Source organism: Caloenas nicobarica, chromosome 4 (assembly GCF_036013445.1).
Source record: "Caloenas nicobarica isolate bCalNic1 chromosome 4, bCalNic1.hap1, whole genome shotgun sequence".
NCBI classification, from domain to species: domain Eukaryota; kingdom Metazoa; phylum Chordata; class Aves; order Columbiformes; family Columbidae; genus Caloenas; species Caloenas nicobarica.
The window spans coordinates 7489285-7509401 of record NC_088248.1 but is presented as its reverse complement, the minus strand read 5'-3'; the positions used below and the strand labels follow the sequence as shown (position 1 = coordinate 7509401).

The window sequence follows — 20117 nt, the reverse complement described above, 5'->3', positions numbered from 1 at the left end:
CTTACTTGAGAGGTGGTTAGTGAAGGGTTTTGACAGATGTTTGGCTTGACAAGCCAAGTGGGACATTTTGTGTTTTCACTAGTTGACAAATTTTCAGTGGCCTTTATTAAACATTCCTTCCTACAGCCATGCCTGGCTCTCCCAAGTGCCTGGATGGAGCAACATGTCCGTAAGTGTTTTATGAAGAACACGATTCTCGTTATTGCGCTTACACAGGTAGAAGACTCGGGCGCAGGGAAGGAAGCATCCGCTGGTGGGACAGGCCAGTGGCGCAGCTGCACTGCCTGCCGCTCGGCTGCTCTAGAGCAGGGACTGCTGCCCAGCGGGCTTGCGAATGGTCTCCTGCCACCCGCCTTCTCCTTTCCGTAAGAAAATGCAGCTCTCCTGAGGCTGCAGTGGGGCTGGCTTGCGGAACCATCCTGAGGGCATACCCTGCTGCTGGAGGGGACGACGGCCCTTCCAAAAACGTGCACCCTCCTGCTAAACATAGCATCAGTGCGGGCTCTATTTTTAGTGTGCGTTTTAAGTGCGCTTTTCAGCAGGAGCCCCGCATGATTTCGGCAGCAGACCCTGCAGCTCGGTTTCCCAGGGGTTTGTGTCCTTTCCCAGTGAGGAGGGATGTGCTGGGGATGGAGAGCTGACGTGGTGCTCGCTGGTGGCCCCATGCACCGTGTGCTTGTCCAGCTGGCTGCTGCAAAACAGGCAGCGTAGCAGCTCATTGCTGCCTCCTGCTAATTAAGAGCTCTTTCCTTTGCCTGGTTGCTGGGGTTTTTGGTCCTTTCTCTTCCCTTTGAAAACTGGTAGGAGTGTAGCCCCTTGGAGACCTCTCCCCACTGCTCAGGTGTGGCCACGGTTGGCCAACATGCTCCCAAGTTTAGAGGGACTAAGCTGCAAGCATGGGCAAAGGTTGGATTAACCTGCACCCTTTCAGACCAGTTCCCCAGTCAAGTTAGGATTTGGTACCATTGCTGTTGCACCTTGTTGTGTGTCTAGCTGTGGACTGGCATTCCCTCTAGACAGCGAGGAGGGAATGAGAGGATGAAGACTTGGGCAGCAGGGAAAGGCTCAGCACTCTGTGGCTTAGGCTTGTCGCATGGGACCAAACCATTCTGAGCTGTTCCTGCAGATGCTCACTCGGTTGTTCCTCAGGTGGCAGCTTTCCTTGGGCCAAGCTGGAGTTTGCCCCCGCCAGCGGCCTGGGGGGAACCATCCCTCCCTGCTCCACGGCTATTTGGGAAGGGCTGCTCTTTCTGGTAGCCATCAGGAAGGACTCTGTGGTTCCCCTGGGTGCAAGACAACGATAGGAGACCCACACTTAGTGCCTCCAGTTTTGCGATCTGCAAAATGTACGTGTAGCTGCGCGTGCTGGCAGTACCATCCTGCATGTGGCCTGTGCCCCGGGGAGGCAGGGGAGAGAAAGGTGCTGCTATTTTTGTTCCAGTGGTGGTGTATGATGGTTGTTTCGTTGCCTAGATAGCTTACGGTGGGTGGCATTCACATCAGACGCTACTCCACACCCGAAAAACAGAAAACAAACAAAAGCTGAGATAAGCGGTACTTTAAGGAAGATCAAAACCTTGTCTGGCTGTTTCTTCTTCTTGGAGGAACCTGTGGTCCTGCTGACAGATCAAATGCAGGTTTATGTACGTGTACACAGGACTCCCAGCAGGCCCCGTTGTTCCCCTCTAAAAGTAGCAAATAAGCAGTATTACTGAGAGGATGTGACAGGTTTGGTATGAATCACCCCATCAACATACCAAAACAGTATTCCCTCAAAAGGTTATTTTTGTACCGATATAGATGGTCAAACATTGCCTCATATTGTTGTGGCGACAGTGCAGTATATGATGAGGGACGGTAAAACAGCTGCTTTTCAGGTGGTAATCACACAAAACACACTTCTTGTCACTTTACCTCTCTGGCAAACTTGCAGTGGCATGCGTCATTACTTTCTAAGCCTGCTCTGTTCGTGTTTCAGCTCAGCTGTACTGGAGCAGCCCTTGCTTGTGCTCAGCATACCACGTACGTATCTGTGTATTTCCAGCTCTGTTACCCCAGATGGTTTGAAACCTGATGGCTGAAGGAAAAGCGTAACATTGCCCAGCTGTGTTTTCTTGCTGAAGGTTTACTGTGCATCTTTCACTTGCATAACTTGCATATGTAGGGGCTACTCTGCTGCTATTGCTATGCAAGAAGTCAGCCTCTAAACTTAGCCCTGATCTGAGCCACCTTCCCCCAAAGATGCGTATCACTTCTTTTCACCATCATTGCTGACGGGCGGGTTTTGTTTAATTCACATCAGATTTCCATCCTCTTTCAGTGCTCTTCAGTGCCCGTGTTTGAGTTTTACCCTCTTTATCCCTTGCGTGGTGGCACTTCTGCCGCAGCATCGCCTGCGGTGCCAGGCAGCGCCCGGTGCAGGCGGCGGGGCCGGTGGGTGCCTGGCACGCGTGGCTGCCGGAGCTGCCACCGGTGTTTCGGAGGGCACGGAGCTGCCTGTCCCCTGATCTGAGCAAAATCCTGTGCCAGCTGGGTAATGGGGAGAGATTAATGACTGCCTTGGAAACCAGTTTTCCAGCACACTGGCCGGAGGGCAAGCATCGTGATAGTTGTGGCAGCTGGTTTGGAGAGGAGGGAAATGAGGGGAAGACAAAATTGCACGCCCAGAATGCCAGGGCAGCCTGTGTCCGTGCTTTGATGTCTTCTCCCTCCACACCCTCCTGTGGGTTAAAAATGAAACTAGACTGCATTTATAATGGGTGTGTGAATATCTGTATTTAGCTCCAGCGAGCAAGCTCCTGGACTGGATCCTCATATGTGGAGAGATACAGTTTGGCCAAATGCAACAACGGGTATTTTCTGTGCCCTCATTGTGGGGACGGACGAATGCACACAGCTAGACACACACACATCGTTTCATCAATTCAGGCATCGCAGCCTAACAGATTCTGACACACAAGTATATACTGGGTTATGAAAGGGGATAAAATGAGATTAAACAGCCTTTTATTCCTCCTCAATGGTCCTAAAGTGTGTAGGTCAGGGTGTGGGTTCTGCCTTCCCTCCATCGCCTCTGCTTTGGGGTCGTGGCTGTGGGCAAACAGCCGCGTTCAGGTCTGCAGCGAGGACGCGGGCACCGTGCAGTGAGCAAATGTAGCTGCGGACCAGCCTCAAAATCTCAAATGTCGAGCGACCAGAGAAGCAGGGGTGAGCATCCTCCCTGCAATGCTTGTCACAGGGGGCAGGCGCCACCCTCACACCCTCGGGAAGGCCAGGGCAAAAGACGGGGTTCCTCCGAAGCGGCAGGCGGGGTGCAGGGGTGAAGGCAGGTAGCTCAGAGGAATTCAGTTTCCCTCCTGTTACTGTGCAACACTTCTGCAAGGCGTGCTTTAATCAGCAGCACTCCCCCCTTGGCCCCCGGGCCTTGAAATTCCACAAAACCCAATTAACAGAGATGAGAGAGCTCTAGCATGTATACATATGAAATTTCAGAAGGCTGAAAAAGAGACTCTTAATACCATAAAGCCTGCCCTAAAGTAAAATTTGCATCTGAAATCTACATAGTTAACCCCCGTGAGGAAGACGGCATAGCTAAGCACAACTTTTTTTTTCCCCCCAGAGGGGTAACTTATCCAGGTCTGCTCGGTTTGGCATCAGCCCGCTTGCAGCTGAGGAGCGCTGCAGAGTGAGCCCCGCGCCTCGTGTTCAACCTGCACAGAGCACCCAGGAATTGCAGCTCCAGCTTTAGACGCTGTACCGCAGTGGCCCAAACAAAACAAAACCCAACCCCAGCCTGAGAAGATCATGCGAACTTCTCTAGGTTGGTGACCAAAAGCAGGTTGGGTGGACGTGGCGTTTGTGTAGACTTATTAAAGGAAGTATTTAAGACTGATGCAATTATCGCTTGCAGACTCAGCATATGCAACCCAGAGCTCCAGGTGTTTCACGCTTTACTAATCTGGTACTGCACTGGTTTGTTTAAGTCACCCATCATGAACTGTCCTGAAAAAGACACCCCCTGCTTTAAAATAATTACAAACAAAAACCCTTCTGCAAATCCACTCCGTTCTGTACAGATTGAGTGTCCAAAGGGGAACTGGGGATAAAGCTTTATTCCCCTTCTATGCTTTTATTTATCTCTTTTGCTATCTTGTTTGTGTAAGATGCAATATTTCTCCTCCTATTATCCTACTTACAGCTTAATCACATACTAATTGGAGACCATACTTCTGTTGCTCTGCTCCTTTTTGTGTCTCTGTATGTGCATCTTCCATGAGAGGAGTACACAAGTACCCTCTTCAATTAAGAGAAATCAAACAAGAGCTAAAAACTCTCACCTGAGTGCTTTATGTGATTCCCCTAGTGACAGTGGTGGGTTTGGCTTTAAAGCGGCCGGTATCTGGGGAGGGTGGTGGTTGGGGCTGGGCAGTGTGCTGGGAACACAGGTAAGTATTTGCCTGCAAAAACACAAGGCCTCAAAGCTGCTTTTTTTATTACCTCCGGATTCTGCAAAGGGCTGGTTATCTCACGCTGCGAGCCAGCATGATCAAAGCCCCAGGAAAGGTCAGGCATTCCTCCAGGAGTGACACTGGGCTGCCGGCAGCACTCCTCCAGCCCACGGCTCCCACAGCCCGGCTGCGGCACCACACTCAAATCCTTTATCTCCTTAACGAGTGAACCTACAGATTAGCCACCCCGGCCTTAGCTTGATGTTGAGAGCATGTAACACCTGGCCTGGGTTTTCTCTAAGAGGAAAGGTGTTTTTTTTTTTTAAAAAAAAAAAAAGGCGGGGGAGGCAGTATTTCCTTCCTCTGATTTAGTGCGAGAGAGAGCTTGATGCTGAGAAAAGCTGTGCTCAATCTCTGTGCCACACCGAAGGAGCTGCTTTCCTCATGTTCTCAGCTCCTAGTTTGGTGCAAGTGATACAAACGGTGAGTTCCAAAATATTGGTTATGTGAGCAGTTATCCATGGTACCTTCCAGAGAGAGGATATTGTTCTCTCACTGCTCTGATAGGGTGGTATTTAATTATTCATGTTGAGCTGGTTGTCCCCCACGAGCAGCTTGTGCGTGGACAGGGGAGGGCGAGCGGAAGGAAGAGATGTTCGAGATGAGCAAATCCCATCTCCGCTTCTGCATGTTAGATGCTGTATTTTTACATCTGTGCTAGTTTGGTGGTGCGAGGGGCTGCACCCCTCGAGTCGGGGTGACGGGGATTCACCCCATGGCTTACAGCCCCGTCTCTGGCTATAGCTGGAGCCTGACTATCCTGAGTCCAGTTGGTTGATTTGGTGTTTTTCATAGAATCATAGATTTTTTTGTTGTTGTTGCCTTCAGGCATGGGTGCTGAAACTACATGAAAGGCAGGGGGGATGACTTCTGCCTGCGTTTCACAGTGTGATAGCATCTTGGCTGTGACCCAGCACGTGTGAGATGGTGGAAGCATGTTAACAGCCTGAAACTTGGGGTAATTTTCATTTTTAAATGAGGCTAAGGCATCCTTCTCCTAGGTATAGGATAGGGGTAAGAGAGACCTAGACAAACTTTCTCTCCAGCAGCATGCGGTAGTACACAGCAAGGACACTTAGTGCCGTGAAAGGGGAAAATTAATATTTTTTTTTTTAGAACACAAGCACTTTATTCCCTGTTTAAATGTCCGAAATAGCTGCCCCTGAATCTGTCTTGCAGCTTGTTTCTTGAGTAAAGGGCCAGTAAAAATTCACCTCATCTGCAAATAAATGTGGCAAGCTGTACAACTACCTGTGGGCATGCAGCCACTTGAGCGAACTGAAAATACGTCTGTGTGCAGCATCCGCGGAGCCTGCAGCAGGAGCACCCATCTCTGCTGCCCAGCGCCCAGGTGATCCGCAGATCCCAGAGCATCGAGCTAAAAAGCTAAAAAAACCCACGCTCCTTCTGCAGGGGAGAGCAGTGTGTGTGCAACGGGCAGGTCTTGTGTAGATACCTCTTGTGTCCATCCCAAAAAAGAAAGGGGTTAGTGTTTCGTTTGGGCACCTCTGTCGATGGCGGAGCGGGGAGAGGGGCTGGATGCCTCCCCAAGCTCTCCTGGCGTGAGCTAGTTTTTTGCCTGATAAATCGTATAGCGGTGTTTTGCAGAGTCTTAACACAGCTGTATTCCTCCCAAGCGCGGCTTTTATTGCAGGGAAAAGTACTGAGCGGGGACGCAGTTATGATAAGAAATAGTCCATCTCTTCCTCTGCCACGCTCCAGGGGACAGTTAATTGCACAGGGGAGTGCTAATTGCATGAAAAATCAAACTGTTGGTAATGATGGGGCAACAGTAAACTTCGGAAGTGCCTCTTTAAGGGAATTGAGCACAACTCTCATGTGATGTTTGTTGAGTTTAGTAGGACTGAAATATAATTGCGAGGTGACCCATTGCTACTAGCGGGGCTCTGTGTGCAGCCGTAAGCCCATCTGGAAGGGTGATTTACTGGAGGCTTGGGCAATCTGGCAATTTAGGTTCTTTTTTTACGATGTTTAGACTTCTACCTATGTTACAAAGCCCAGCCCAGGGTTTTTATGAGGATGTAGGTGCCTGCTGCACAAGACTTAGGTTGTGGACTGGGTATGTTTTTTTCCTTTTTAAAGTGATTTTTTTTAATTTTAAGGCAGCTAGCTCTTGAATTTAAAAAAAAAAAAAAGTCTAGCAGCAGGCAGAAATATTCTACGCAGGATTTAAAAGGCATCACGTGCGTTGTGCATACCAGCAACCTTTTTTTTAAGCCCTGTGGCCAACTGGGGAAAGGAGCTTAGTAGTAACAGACCAAATTGAGCAGGGTGGAAGGGGGAGCAGGTGAGTTCCACGTTTATCCGCATCTCAAGGGCTGCCCAAACTGGGACCACCCCAGCCACTGGAGAGCCAGTGCCACCAACACTGGGAAAGATGTGTTTTGGGTCCTGAGGACTCCATGGGTCATGAGGGTGTTTTGGCAGGGATGGGCAGCTCTTGGAGGCTGATCTGGCCCCAAAGCTGATGTAGGAGCATCCTTCCGGGCGTCCTTCGATGGCTCCGCTCTGCAGCTGGAGGCACAGCTTGCCATGAGGTTGCCATGTCTGCTTTTTGAGGAGGGGGGAAAAAAAAAAATCTTTCCAAAGCTTCCCTGGGAGATAGGCATGAAGGTGAGGCGTTCCATCTTTTATGGGTACCCCTTTTCCCTTCCTTTTTCTGCTGCTTCTGCAAACAGGCTGGCTGCTTGCAACAGGCCCATTATAGTTACAGTGCTGCCCTGACCTGAGTCCTCTCCCACTGGCAGCCTGTGCCTGGAGCTGTCGGTCCCTTTTTTCTGCCTTCTGAGATGCCGTTTGGCAAATGGAAATAAAATTACCGAGCGTTTAGATTACACATGGGTAGCTCAGTGTACAGTGGTGTTTTGCCGTAGGTTTATTCGTCATGTTTGCACCAACAGCCCTAATGAAACAGTCAGCATCGATGGTTTGGGCCAAAAAAAGCATTTGCAGCTGTGCTCCTTTGAGCCTATGCCTTGTTCGAGTCATTCTTTGCTCATCCTTAGCTGTGTGCTGTGATTTTTATATTTTTAGCTATATGTAAATGTAATTTTAGGGCATGTTTTTGTGTGTCATTCACGTGATGGACCCTTGTGGGACTGATCTATAAAATTAAGTCAGTACCTTTTCAACACTTCTGCTTGTACTGAAATAATTTTGCACAATGTGGTAGGAAAAATAATTCCCATTTTGACCTTCTACTAACTGATGGTTCGAATCACCTGTTGAAGAGACTTGCTGTTTCTGGAGGGCCCTATTGCTTTAATTCCTGTTAAAATTGGTTTTGCCTTCTGTGGAACAGTGCTGTAGAAATTAAGTACTTGCAAATGCGTTTTACCTCGAGATAAACGTTGCAGTTTGCATTTTCAATCCTAGTGAAGCTTTAGCAGACTGCTACTTTTGGCCTAATAATTTGTACGTTTTTAGGTTTTGGGGGCTTTTTTAGTTTAAAAATGAATATTTTATTTTAAGCCTTTAGACCATCTTGCCCACATCCAGTGATGGATGTCTAATGAGATGACTTTTTACCTCCACTAAATGGTTATATTGTTTGCACTGATGTATGCTAAGACTTGATGCATTAAATCTTTGGTCATTAGCAGATGCCATTAGCAGGAAAGTCCAAATCACTTAGAGCTGGGACTTAAGACTTTTCATTAAAACCTGAATTTGCATGTTATTGGATAAATCTGTTAATACGGTTTAGCCAGACTCAGGGAAGTTACTTGAAAACTTTTTCCAGTGCATATGCAGGGTCAGCCGTGCCTGAGAGCCTCAAATTTGGAGAAAGTGGCCCCTCTGGTGCTTCCTTCATACCCTGTCATGGTGAACAGAGGTTTTGGACACGTAAAGGTGTGTCAGGTGCTTGCACAGGCGTCTGAGCCCTTGTCCTTACCTTCTACGCAACAGAGCTGTCTTCCCAATGCACGTCAAGCACTTGTATTTTCTTAATCAAGAACATTTCTATTCAGTGTATCTTAAAAACCGCCACTCAAAGAGAAGTTGACCCATTTCTCAGTCTTCAGGGCCTCTTGATGATCTTTGTTATGGCATGTGGTGTTGAATAGGCTGTAACATAGACTTAATATAAATACATTTAAGAGTTTCAAGCACTTTTGATCTGCCTTGTATGCAATGTCGAAAGGCATCTTCCTGTCACCAGGGTGCAGGATGGGTTTTTTTCTGGGTTCCCCCCAGAAGCCTGGGTCCGTATCCTGTGGGACATGAGGAGGCTGATGAGGAAAAGTCGTCCCATCCTGTGACGCACGTTGTCTGCCAGAACAGGAACGCTGGGCTTGAGAAGCTGCTGTCACACCACCTGCTTTCACACAAAACTTGTGTGCTTGTGTAGTAGATGGTGTTTCACTTGCATGAGCGGTTTTCTTGCTTGATTTAAGTGGGTGCTCAATGGTGCAGAGGTGTCCTTGGTTTGAATATCAGACCAAAGTGCATCCCTTTGCTCAGGAGAGGCACATTAGCTCGTGGTCCTGAGTACTCCGGAGAAGATATCGAAGTTGTTGTGAGTGGGGATCCTGATAACCTCGAGGCAAGCAAAACAAGCTTGTGTCTTTGTCCTAACTCAGCAGGCGGCTCTGATGACACAAACCAGAGCAGCTTTGTCGCCAGGGAAGAGCTGAAGATGGCACAAAAGGCGACAGTGAGATGGACTCCAGCATCTTTCCCACCACTCAAAACCCCTGGGGCTCCCTGGCACATAACACCCCTGCAGATCCTGCCCTGGCGAGCAGCTGGGCTGCGGGCACCCGTTCCCCTGATGTTCCATGGGCTTCCTGTGCTGATTTAGGGCAATGGTCCTTATCATCAAAGCAATTAGTAAGCCAGACCCCTGCGACTCAGAGGCTTGAGCTTGTGCTCGTTAAAACATTGTGATGCCTGTGTTCCTCTTGGCCAATAAAGACCAGAAAGGGCTGCGAGCAGCGCAGGAAATGATGGGGGAAAATGCCTTTTCGGCTGATGGGACCAGCTTGTGTGTGACAAGGGTGCACGAGGCAGAAGCAGGGATGCTGCTCAGGGTGAAGGCTGGGGAAGTGCAGCCCATGGGGCGCATTGTCCTCCGAACTATTTCCAGTGCTGATGGTCCCATTTACCAGGTTTTGGGAGTGCTTAGTGACTCCTGGGGTTGAGTGTAGGATCTGATGCTGCAGGTTGCTGCTTGTTGGGTGCAGGATTCTTGGTGCACATATTTACCTCGAGAAAAAGATGAACTGTCCAGGATGGGCAAAGCTAACAGGACCATCCTTTAGTAACTGGAGCTTCAAATGAGCATTGGCTGGCAAATTGCAGAGCATTTACTGGCAATTAGATAGGAGAATGAAATAAAACATTGCAAAATATTTTATCAGGGAAAACTTTCCCTGCAAGCATGTGGCTTTGCTGGCAATTTAATGCCCTGTCGGTCATTACTACATATTTCTAAAACTAATGGGCTGTGCAAAACTAAGTATAATCTGTGTGTATATGTGAACTTGCGGTACTTAAAGAGGGGCTTCTCCTTCCCCGATCGGAGCCTTGCAAGACCTGCCTGGCTCCCTGCGTGGTTCACCAGCGCTCCAGGTCTCCCAACAGCCTTCCTGAGCAGGCGAGAACAAACAAATTAAAAAGTCACGGGAGAGGAGAAAACAGAGATAGCAGGGGATTTCTAATCAAGCTATTTTAATACCGGGTGTGCTTTAATCACTTACTTAATGGCAGTGCTTAATGAACACTTGAAATAAAGCATGTTTCTGTCAGAGATTCAACGCCCGTGTTCTTAAAGCTGTCTTGAGGGAACTCAAATGTTTATTACACCTTTTCAGCAAAAACCCGTCACAGTTGTGCTATATTAATTTCCAAGGTTGAAGGGGAGGGGAAGAAAAAGATGGAAAAAGACAAGAATGTAGACAAGGCATTAGCGCGATGTTTTCTCACTAACACTGCAATTAACCTGAATCCAGATACTGTTTGTAATCCGTCTAGATAGATGCTTATCCCAGGCTTTATCAAATCGCGTTTACTCTTTTCTTTGCAATGCTCCTGTGGCTGTTGTACTCGCCGACCCTTCGGGCTTCAGGCAGAGTGATTTGCTCCGACTCCTCTTGTCTCTCCTCGTACGCTGCCTGCGTTTCCAGCCGTGACACCCCCTTTGCCACAGCCACTTGCTGCCGGGCTTCCCAAAAAGGAAGACGGGCTGGGCAACTGGAAGAAGGGCACAAACTTTTCCTGCTCCTGAATAACCACGGGAAGCTCTAGCAGGGATCTTGAGTGTCTCCTTCGCCTGCTGATGCGCTGGCGGCTTCTTCTGTCCAGCTCCCAGGGGTCTCCTGGGATGCTGTGACTGTGGTCGCCCGATGCAATGCGTCCTGGGGAGGGGGCGAAGCTTTCAATGATTGACTTAAATTAACTTTCTTGTTCTCCCCTTCCCTGGCTCCCAGCGCTAAATACAACTTAAGTACATGGTGAAGCACTGAAGTACAGGGCGTGAGGAAAAGGAGGACCAGGAGGTTTTATTCTGACCTTAGCAAGCCATCCGACTACCTCCCCAAAACATGCGATTTTTGACTCTAGTTTTGTTCTGGCTAAGCGTTAGCAGTTGCAAAGCTGTAAATCTTTGCGTTGCAGTAGATGCAGTGTTTCACTTTGCCTCCTTACCGTGGCGAGTCCCCGGAGTGTCACCCCCGCTGTTTTTAAGCACGAAAGGTCAGTGAGATAAATGGCCTCCTGTTGCTGAGTTGTGAAGCAGGGTAAAAAGGCTGTGCTTGTTTTATTTGGCTTTCATAAATCACAATATTCCTAAGCCCCTGTTTCCTGTGAGTGGGGTGTTACTGTGAGCATGTTTTCCTGTCCCTGCTCATTTTAGCTTCAGGTGTGGCTAAATCTAAGGTTACAAATCCACCACCCCCATACCTGCTATGTCATTTTCCCAACTGTATTGTCTAAGGATTGCAGAAGGTTTTGAAAATTAAGCAGAAAATTATCTCTGCTGTTAGGAGCCTAGAAGGAGGTTGGCTTTTGACATAAAACTATTTGCTCTAAATAGATGGTTTGGGGATGAGCGAGAGTAACCTGAGCTGTCTGTATATCAAGCTTGCTGCATCTCCTCTGCAAAATTGTCTGTGGAAGGACATTATATGATAGCTCCCAAGGAGGTGGGAAATTGTAATTGCAATTATTGCTGTTGTTGATGAGCTTGTTTCATCTATCGGTAACTAGTTCTGGCCAAAACACCTTGCTATTACCTCCTCTTCTTCCACTTCTGGTCCGCATGTGCTAAAGCTTGTCCATGATGGACACGGGCCTGGTTTTGACATTGCTCCAAAACTACATTCTTCTTGGTCTTGCGTTTTTATTGCAGCAGCTGGTCAGCAAAGGCATAAATGCAGAGTTAGTTTAGCCATTTAAATGCTATCGCTATTTTGAGGACAACTGAAATAGCCATCTTCTGGGTTTGCCAAAACCTTCTGCTTAAGGATGATTTCAGGACTCTAGAAACTAGAAGTTAAATAGGCTAAAAAAGGGATGAATTTTTCTTGTCTCTTCAGGACAAGGTATCCCCAAATCCTCCAACAAGTCATTGGTCCTTTTATTTTGAGGTACTGCTGTAGCAAGAGTGGAATGACTTGGGGTTGGTCGGTTGTTTTTTTGGCGTGTTGGTTTTTATTTGTTTTGGTTTGTCGTTTTGTTTTGGTTTAGTTGTTCTTTGATATTTCGTGGTGGTGGTTTGTTGTTTGGTTTTTTTTTTTGAGGAGCTATCTGTTGTTGTATCTTCCCCCTGAATTTAACATTTGCTGTCAAAAACTTGAAGCCATGTTTTTTTTCAAAATGGCCTTCTCTTTCGGGAACAAAAGGGAATGCGTGCATTTTTCCATTCTTAAATTTTCTTTGTGTTGTCGTTGGTTTGGGGTTTTTTGTGGTTTTGCTGCTGTTGTTGTTGTTGTTTTTAAATTGGCTTATTTTAGTTTGAATTGAGAAGACCATTTGCTAATGCCTGTACCCAATGTACAACTTGTTGACAGGAGAGGAAGAGTAGACAGGCTGGGGCCTCTTTTGGCTTTTTAAAAGCAGCTTTATGTTTAAAGAAAAGAGGAAAACCAAACCAAAAATGAACCCAGCACCTCTTTGGGTGTTGACCCAGGGGCGCTTGGGTCTCATGTGTACGGGCTCGCTTGCTCGCAGTTCTCTGCAAACCTCCCTGCCCGTCTGTGACCGCCTTTGTAGATGCACGTCCTTTGAAGGGTCGTTAATTTAATATCGACCCTGTGCAGCAGCTGGAACAAATGGTCCCTCCAGCTCCAGCGGGACCTCCCAGCCACCCGCCTCGCCTGGCGCTGACCTACAGGCATTTTTGCCGTGTCTGTCTCAGGCTTTTTATAGTTTTAGCACACATGTTGCGTGTAGGATACCTTACAGGTGCGGGCCTTTGCTGAAGCGTTAGCTAGATGTTTGGGGAGGGCTTGGGGTTTGTTTTTTTTTTCTGGTAGTCTTGCTTTTCTTCAGAAGGATTTCAAAAATGAGGGAAAACTTCCTGGATTCAGGTGAAATCTGAGATGCAGCATTTCACCATCAACTCGCCAGAGATTAATTTATACGGTCTCGAAGTGTACTTCTCGGATGAGGGGACAGGTACATGTTTAAAATGGTGAGTAACTCTGCGAATCCAGGTACAGCCTCACCAGTGCAGAGCCCTTGCAGGGGTTACCCAGCCATGTGGCAGCAGCTGTGCCAATGCCATGGCGGGCGGAATTCTTCCCCCCATCCTTGCCCTTCTCAAAATGCCTGAGTACAGTTCAAGCCTTACCACTTGCTGACCGTGACTGCTGTTTGCAAGGGAAACGCTTGCTCTTGTACCAAACTGGGTGGTTTTTCCCGCGTTACTTTAACACAACAACAGTTTTAGACTGGTATGTGGTGCACAGTGAAGCTCCTGCTGGGGTAATGCCGACTGCTGGGTCAGCGTCCCTCTCTTGTGAGCTCTTACCCTTTGTCCACCAACATTTTATTAGGGATTTTGGGGTTTTTTTTTTCCAGATCAGTCATAAAACCCAATAGCAGCTTCATCCTCGCATTAGCTGGCCAAATAATTCAGCTCCTGCTGTTTCCAGTACATGTATACTCTCCCAGCCCTGCTTGTCTGCCCTGTTGGTGTCCCTTCAGGGGACTGTCCCACTGCCTCACCTCAGCCTCAGCACGTGCTCTGGAGAAATGAAAAATACTGGTTGTGAAGGCGAAGCTGATGAGCAAATGTCCGAGCAGCAGAAGTGCCCTGGGGAGAGGTCCCTTGAGTGCAAGACCAGTTCCCAAAGGATGCTGCCACAGGCTGTGCTGCAAGACTGCGCAGTGGAACTGGAGCCCTGGTGGGCCAGTGGCCTCTGAGAAGGATGCCACCAAGGTTTAGCCGCTCAGAAGCGAGTGTCCCTTTGAGCTGGGTCCCTTGGGGCAGAGCTGGGTGTCCCCAGGCCAACAGGCATGCACGATCCCTTAGCTGTTAACCTTTAATGTTAGTAACAGGTTATGACGTGCATGACAAGGTGCCTTAAAGCATAACAGAAGGTCTTCAGGTTTGTAAATAAAGTCCTAATTTTTATTTATTTATTTTTTCCAAATTGTGAATCTTGAGCTAGACTATACGTGCAGTTTCCTTTACTTTCCAGGTCATATGAAGAAGCTTAGGCCCAGAGTTTAACGAAGGGGACTAGACTGATGTGGTGTGGTAGTACATCACATATGTAGCATTTGAGTTGTGTTAGGAAACATTTCAACAAATGTCCAGCTTCTTCAAATTCTCTTGGAAATGAGAGTTGCATCCTTATCTACTTTATTGTGTTTCTAGAAGCTGCTTAGGTACCAACTTCCACTAAAATACTGCCTTTTGGTGGGTGGATGAAGTATAATTTCTGTACTGAAATACTGAAGAACCTCATGTAGGACAATGGGTAGTTATGTAATTGTCCTATTGAAGGCGTGTGGACTGATCGGGTTTTGCAGGAGAAGATTTTAAGGTTGTGTTGAGGAGAAAAGCCGGTCTGCAAACTGTGCCCATATTAGATGTAGATGTCATGAGCGTGTCGAGGAGAGCCTTGGTGGTTGCTGACCTGGTTAGCAGTGGCTGAGCAAAGCGTGGAGGACTCAGTTACCCCTGCATGGAGATCACGTTGACCCAGATGAGTGGTCACTCAGTTCAAGTCTCTGTCAGTCGCTCAAGTGTTTCTGCAGACTTACGCACCGTCTTCAGAGGATCTGGAGAGACAAATGTAATGTAGTAGGGATGGCGTGTTTGTGGGAGGAGGAGAAGCTGGTGGGCAAAGACACAGGGCTGCAGTAGGAGGATTCTAATCAGCACTGTCTTGTGCCCCAGTGTGAGGTAGGATTTTGGCCATGTCATGCAGCCCTGAAAAGCCTCTGGTGTGGTAATGCCCACTGCAAGCAGTAGGCGTTAGAAGGGGCTTTGGCGTCATCCCCTGTCCAGATGTCCCCAGGGCAAAGGGTCCGGGTGAGCATCCATGGGGCAGCCATGGTGCGTGGGGCCAATCTGCTCCTCATCTCACCCTGGCCTAGGGGCGGAAGGGTTGAGGGGTGGTGAGAGGGACATCCAGGACTGCATGTGAGGTCTTGGTCTCCTGCCCTGAGCCCTCTCTAGTAGGAGGGTCCACATAACCCATCCGGGTTGTCTTGTGGGGCAGGTGCCATAGCAGAACCAATTTAGTCTGTAGGGCTTTTGGAAAATACGTCATCAGGCCTTTCTCATCCTCGTTTCATTTTGCATGTGTTGCCCTGCGTTTTCTCCCCCATCAATCACTGTGGTCATCTTGGGGGGACCACAGGGAATGGGGAGGCTCGACCTGAGCCCACCAAGCCCCCATCCACTGGCAGACCTGGGTGCCCACCAGGATTTAGCTGCCAGAGCTACCCGGGTCCTCCTCAGCAGCATGGGGCAGGCAGGCCAGACAGCTTTTTATTGTTGTTATTATTTATTGTTACTATATATTTTTTTTCCCAGTTTCTGGCTCTACAGATCCACAAATGCTCTTAATGGAGATACGGCCCGTTTATATGTTAATTTTAAGCCCGCTGACAAGCGGTTTGCTTTTCTCCTGACTTCTCACGGTTCCTTTGCCCGTTGAAAGCTGCTGCCGTGGGCTTAGGGGATAAGGTGCCGAGAATTAGAAAATAAAATAAAATCTGCAGGATGCTGGAGAGCGAGGGGGTATGGGGGGGATTGGCTTGCTCGAAGTACAAACGGGTGATTTCTGAAAGCAAGCAACCCTGGTACCAGGGGCTTGCATGACAATTACATCCAGTATAATACAAAATGTTAATTACTAAATTTTGAGAAATTAATGCTGATTAGCAGCTGTGTGTGTGACCTAAATACATCTATTGCTTGATCTTTATTCATAATATACAGTTTATTGTTGATAAAGACATTGCTGAATGGTGGGCTGGCCCACAGTCTCGTAGCTAAAGACTGAGGCTTGATTTGTAAATCATCTGAAATTTGTTGGCATCAGTTTTTTGTTGAATTTTTACAGACAGGGAAGATGAATAGCAGCCTGAACTATCCCCTTTACAACTCAACTCATATATATTATTGAGAATTCTTATTGCTTTTATTATTTGGTCACAAAAATGGACCTAATGCTTGTTGGCTTTTAAACACCTACTAGCACTGCTTTCTCTCTCCATCTTGCAAAATATAAGACAAGGCCGAAGCTTAAATTAAAATCCTCAGGTTCTTATCTCTTTCCCACAGGAAAGCAAATCTGTGTTGAAAACCGTAAAATTAAGAGGAGAGCAAGGATAGCATAATTTAGCAAAAATTCATGGCACCAGATTCTGAGCTATATGACTGGAGGGATAGGTCAGACATTAAGAAGATACTGCCTGCTAATGCAAGTTCCTTAAGGTGGTGCTCTGGAAACAAGGCAAGGAGAAAATGCTGCACTGGTTCCCATTTGCTCCCTTTCCTCTACTCCTACCAGCCTTAACAATAAATTGAGTTGTCCATTCAATAACCCTTCTGCTTCCACAAGTCCAGAGAAATCCTGGGTTTATACTTGGAGTATTGTCCTGACATCTGTTTGTGCTGGGATTTCAATAGTGAACTCAAATAAAATTAATTTCATTGCGCTCTTAAATGATTTATTTCTTTCTTAAATCCTTATATTTGACAGGCTGTCCTTGCTGAGTTTTATCACTGTTTCTGTGTGCAGGACAGCCTTTTTTTTCTTTTTTTTTTCCTTATTTTATTAAAAACCTGTTTGTGCCATACTTATTTTTGCTAAGGGGAAGGGTAGAGTGGCGAGGTACAAATGAGGAGCGCCTTTTACGTGGTGGCATCATCACTATGGCTCGTCCTGCCATGGGGAGAGCAACTTGTGTTTCAAGCAGCATTTCTTCCGGATGGACAAGTCCTGTTGTCTTGCAGCCTTGATCCGAGAGCGTGATTTTGGGTGGCACCCCACTGTCATGCCAAGTGCCCCCTTCCCTGCACCTCGCTGGGAAGGGCTGATGGGAAGCGTGTGTCTTGGCCTGCATGGACGTCACCATTTCGGGACCCTCTCGGGCGCTTGTAGCACTTTGGTTTCTCCTTTACGTGGTGTGGCAAGAGGCCTCTCAGCCACCTCCAAGCGGTCAGCGGGTCTCCTCCCTAACTGACCCCTCTGAGAGGCCGCTGCCAACCGCTTATGTATGAAATTAGGCTTTTAAGGGTGGGTTTTTAGTTACCTGCTACAGACACCAAGAGATTTCAACCAGAGTTGGTAAAATTGCAAGGGGGAAAAAACCCACCATACCATCTGGAAACAGTGGGGGCTTGTCCCCACCACACCATGCCGTGGCCATGCAGGAGGGCAATGGAGAGGAGTGGAGTTGAGGAAGCTTGAGTTGCTCTTAAGGCTGAGTATGTGGCAAGCCTACACTTTAAACCTCTTTTTTTTTTTTTTTTTTTTTTTTTTTAATGCTGATCCCATAACTGAAGCGTTTATTCGGCACTGCCGCTGGCTCTGCCATCTCTTGGTCGCAGCCCTTGGTTCATGGTGCCTGCCAGCCTAGCGCGGTGCTTCTCCTGCCCTGTGGCTCTGCAGCTGCCACTTCCCCGGCCCCATCTCCATGTCTCCCAAACACCTCTCCTCCTGCTCTCAGCCCCCACCCATTTTCCTGCACTTCCTCACCACCCGCATCCCTCCTCAGGCACCTGTGTTTCTGGCAGCAAATCTGGTTGCCATCCACCAGCCTCAATGTTGTGTCTGTCCATCTGTTCCCCCATCTTCAGTAATACAAATATGTAAAAATCGCATTTTGGAAGTGTCTTTTTTTTTTTTTTTTAATGCAGAAGCCCCACCGCTCTAACATCGTTTAATTTAATTTCTTTCTTCTCTTGCAGTCAAACAAGGTGCCAGTGGTACAGCCTTCTCATGCGGTTCACCCTCTCACCCCTCTTATCACCTACAGCGATGAGCACTTTTCCCCAGGGTCGCACCCGTCTCACATCCCCTCCGACGTCAGCTCCAAACAAGGTGAGTCCCTCCCATCCCAGCACCGTGGGGATGCAGAGCAGTCCTCATGCCCCTCCATGCTGCTGATAGAGCTTTATTTGTAATATTTTAGAGGGAGGGTTCCAGGCATGCGTGTCTGCTTTCGGGGATGGTAATTCTGGTGTGATGCTGATATTTAACTTGGCTGTTTAGATCTTCGTGTTCTTTCTAATGTGATAGTTCAGGCTTGCTTTATTCATCAGGATCTTTTGAAATCTCAATAAGCAGCAGCCAGTTCTCACCTCCCATGTGGTGCCCAAGATTTGCAGCATGCAGATGTGGAAATGGCAATCATCCCTTACCTTCCCAAAAACGGGGGAGAAGTACTTTATTAGTGGTGTTACTGAAACCTTTTATTTTTCCCTTTTACTCAAAATTGTATTTTGTGTCCTTGTATTCTGACTGTCCAAATTCTTCCATACCTCAGCTGGCATAACTGAAGTGTAGCCCATAAAATACAGTTTTGAGCCTGCACAAGTTAAGGCTTTGCAAACATGACATTTTTTTTTAACCTTCTCATGCCTGCTGCCTTCTGCAAATAGCACCGTTTTAGCTGTCCGACTTGCGGGTGTCAGTTTTCCCTGTGCCCCAAGGACTCCTTAAAACAAACCAAAACCTAGCCCCCCAATCCTCACCTGGGAGAGTCAGACCAGCCCTGCGCTGGCTCAGTCTGAGACCCCCGGGGAAGCAACAAAAAGGTCCAAGGTGCTGAATCCAGCCTGGACTGGGAGCTCCAGCCTGGACTGGGAGCTCCCCCCTGGCAAACCCAGGGGATTCCTGGGGAGGGTGTGCTGCTTGTGTTGGGATGCAGGAGCTGAGGGGAACGCGGTGGTTGTGCAAGGGGCAGACTGACCCCAGCCAGTGTGGGTCTGAGCCAGGGTTTAGGCAACTGGCCCGAGAAGGAGAAGCCTGCGCAGTAGAGCTGGGGGTGAGGAGGGAAGGAGAGGGAACAGAGCATTTATGAAGGTGTTTGCTGTAGTTCGGATGTCTGTGTGCGGGCATGAAGTCTGTCAATGCTGGGGCTGGAAGGTGCCTCTCCCTGCCTCTTCTGCACACAGGTCTCACCACATGGTGTAGTTGACAAGTTCATGAAGCTCTGCACATGTCTACATGCACAGTTGTCCTGTTTATCTGCAGAGGTATCTGGCCACCATTGTCCAGGGAGAGAGCCTTTTTTTAGTTCTGACTTTCCCTGAATGCCTGGTTTTTCTTTTGGCCTTGCTACACGGATAATAACATGGGCTACATCCAGAAAATACCATGGCCTTGTGGCTTTGTGCTTTTTGTTGATTAGTTGGTTGGGTTTTTTTAAGGAGCAAGAATACAAAAAGCACTCTGCCTGGAAAGCCTGGCCTTTAAATACATGTATAATATCATTTTTAGAGTTGGAAGAAACAAATGGAGACCTCCTATCCTTATTTGTCTTCCTCTTTTGCATCACTGTCCAGGAGAAGGATATTCACACTAATTCCTTGAAATCCCTCGGGTGTTGTGTGCGTTAGAATACAGGATTTCCACCTCTTGCCCAAGCTGGCTGCGATGGCTGGGGCGCACCCCGCTGCCACAGTCCGTGAGCTCAAGAGCTTTTCCTCTTACTGCACCCCAGTTCGATGCCTTTATCCCCAGTAGTCCTCTCCTGCAGATCCAAACTGAACAACATCTGGTGCGTTGTTTCTGCTGCCTGTCCTCCCTTCTGGCTCATCTCGCCCTCTCTAGCCCGGTGCACCCCACCGCTCCCATCCCCGAGCAGAAGCCAGCAAGGGGCTGTGCCGGGGGGCAGCCGGGGCATCTCTGGCATGGAGCTCGTGCCCCTTCGGTGCTCCTGAACGGGCTCTCGATCCCTTTGCTCAGCGTCTGGCGGAGATGGGGATGGATAACATGGGCTGGAGACTTCTGGTTTTGGCTGTGACAGTCTCCTTGATGTGTGTGGTCTTTCCATACTCCCCATTTCTGTGCCGCTGGCATGTGGGAGCAGCCCCAGTGAAGTGGCCTATGCAATTGCTGTGAAGAGAGGATTTTTTTTTGTTTGGTTTGTTTTGTTTTGTTTTTTCCCTTAGGT

General features: G+C 48.1%; 1 protein-coding gene across 5 annotated transcripts in view; it reads left to right on the top strand.

The window, feature by feature from the left end:
• Positions 1-20117, top strand: part of LEF1 (lymphoid enhancer binding factor 1) — a 66271-nt gene that overhangs the window by 20701 nt on the left and 25453 nt on the right. For all 5 annotated transcript variants that reach the window (XM_065633458.1, XM_065633456.1, XM_065633460.1 and 2 more), the window contains exon 4: positions 17908-18040. In XM_065633458.1, the coding sequence (XP_065489530.1) occupies positions 17908-18040 (133 nt within the window). The remainder of the gene's footprint in view (positions 1-17907; positions 18041-20117) is intronic.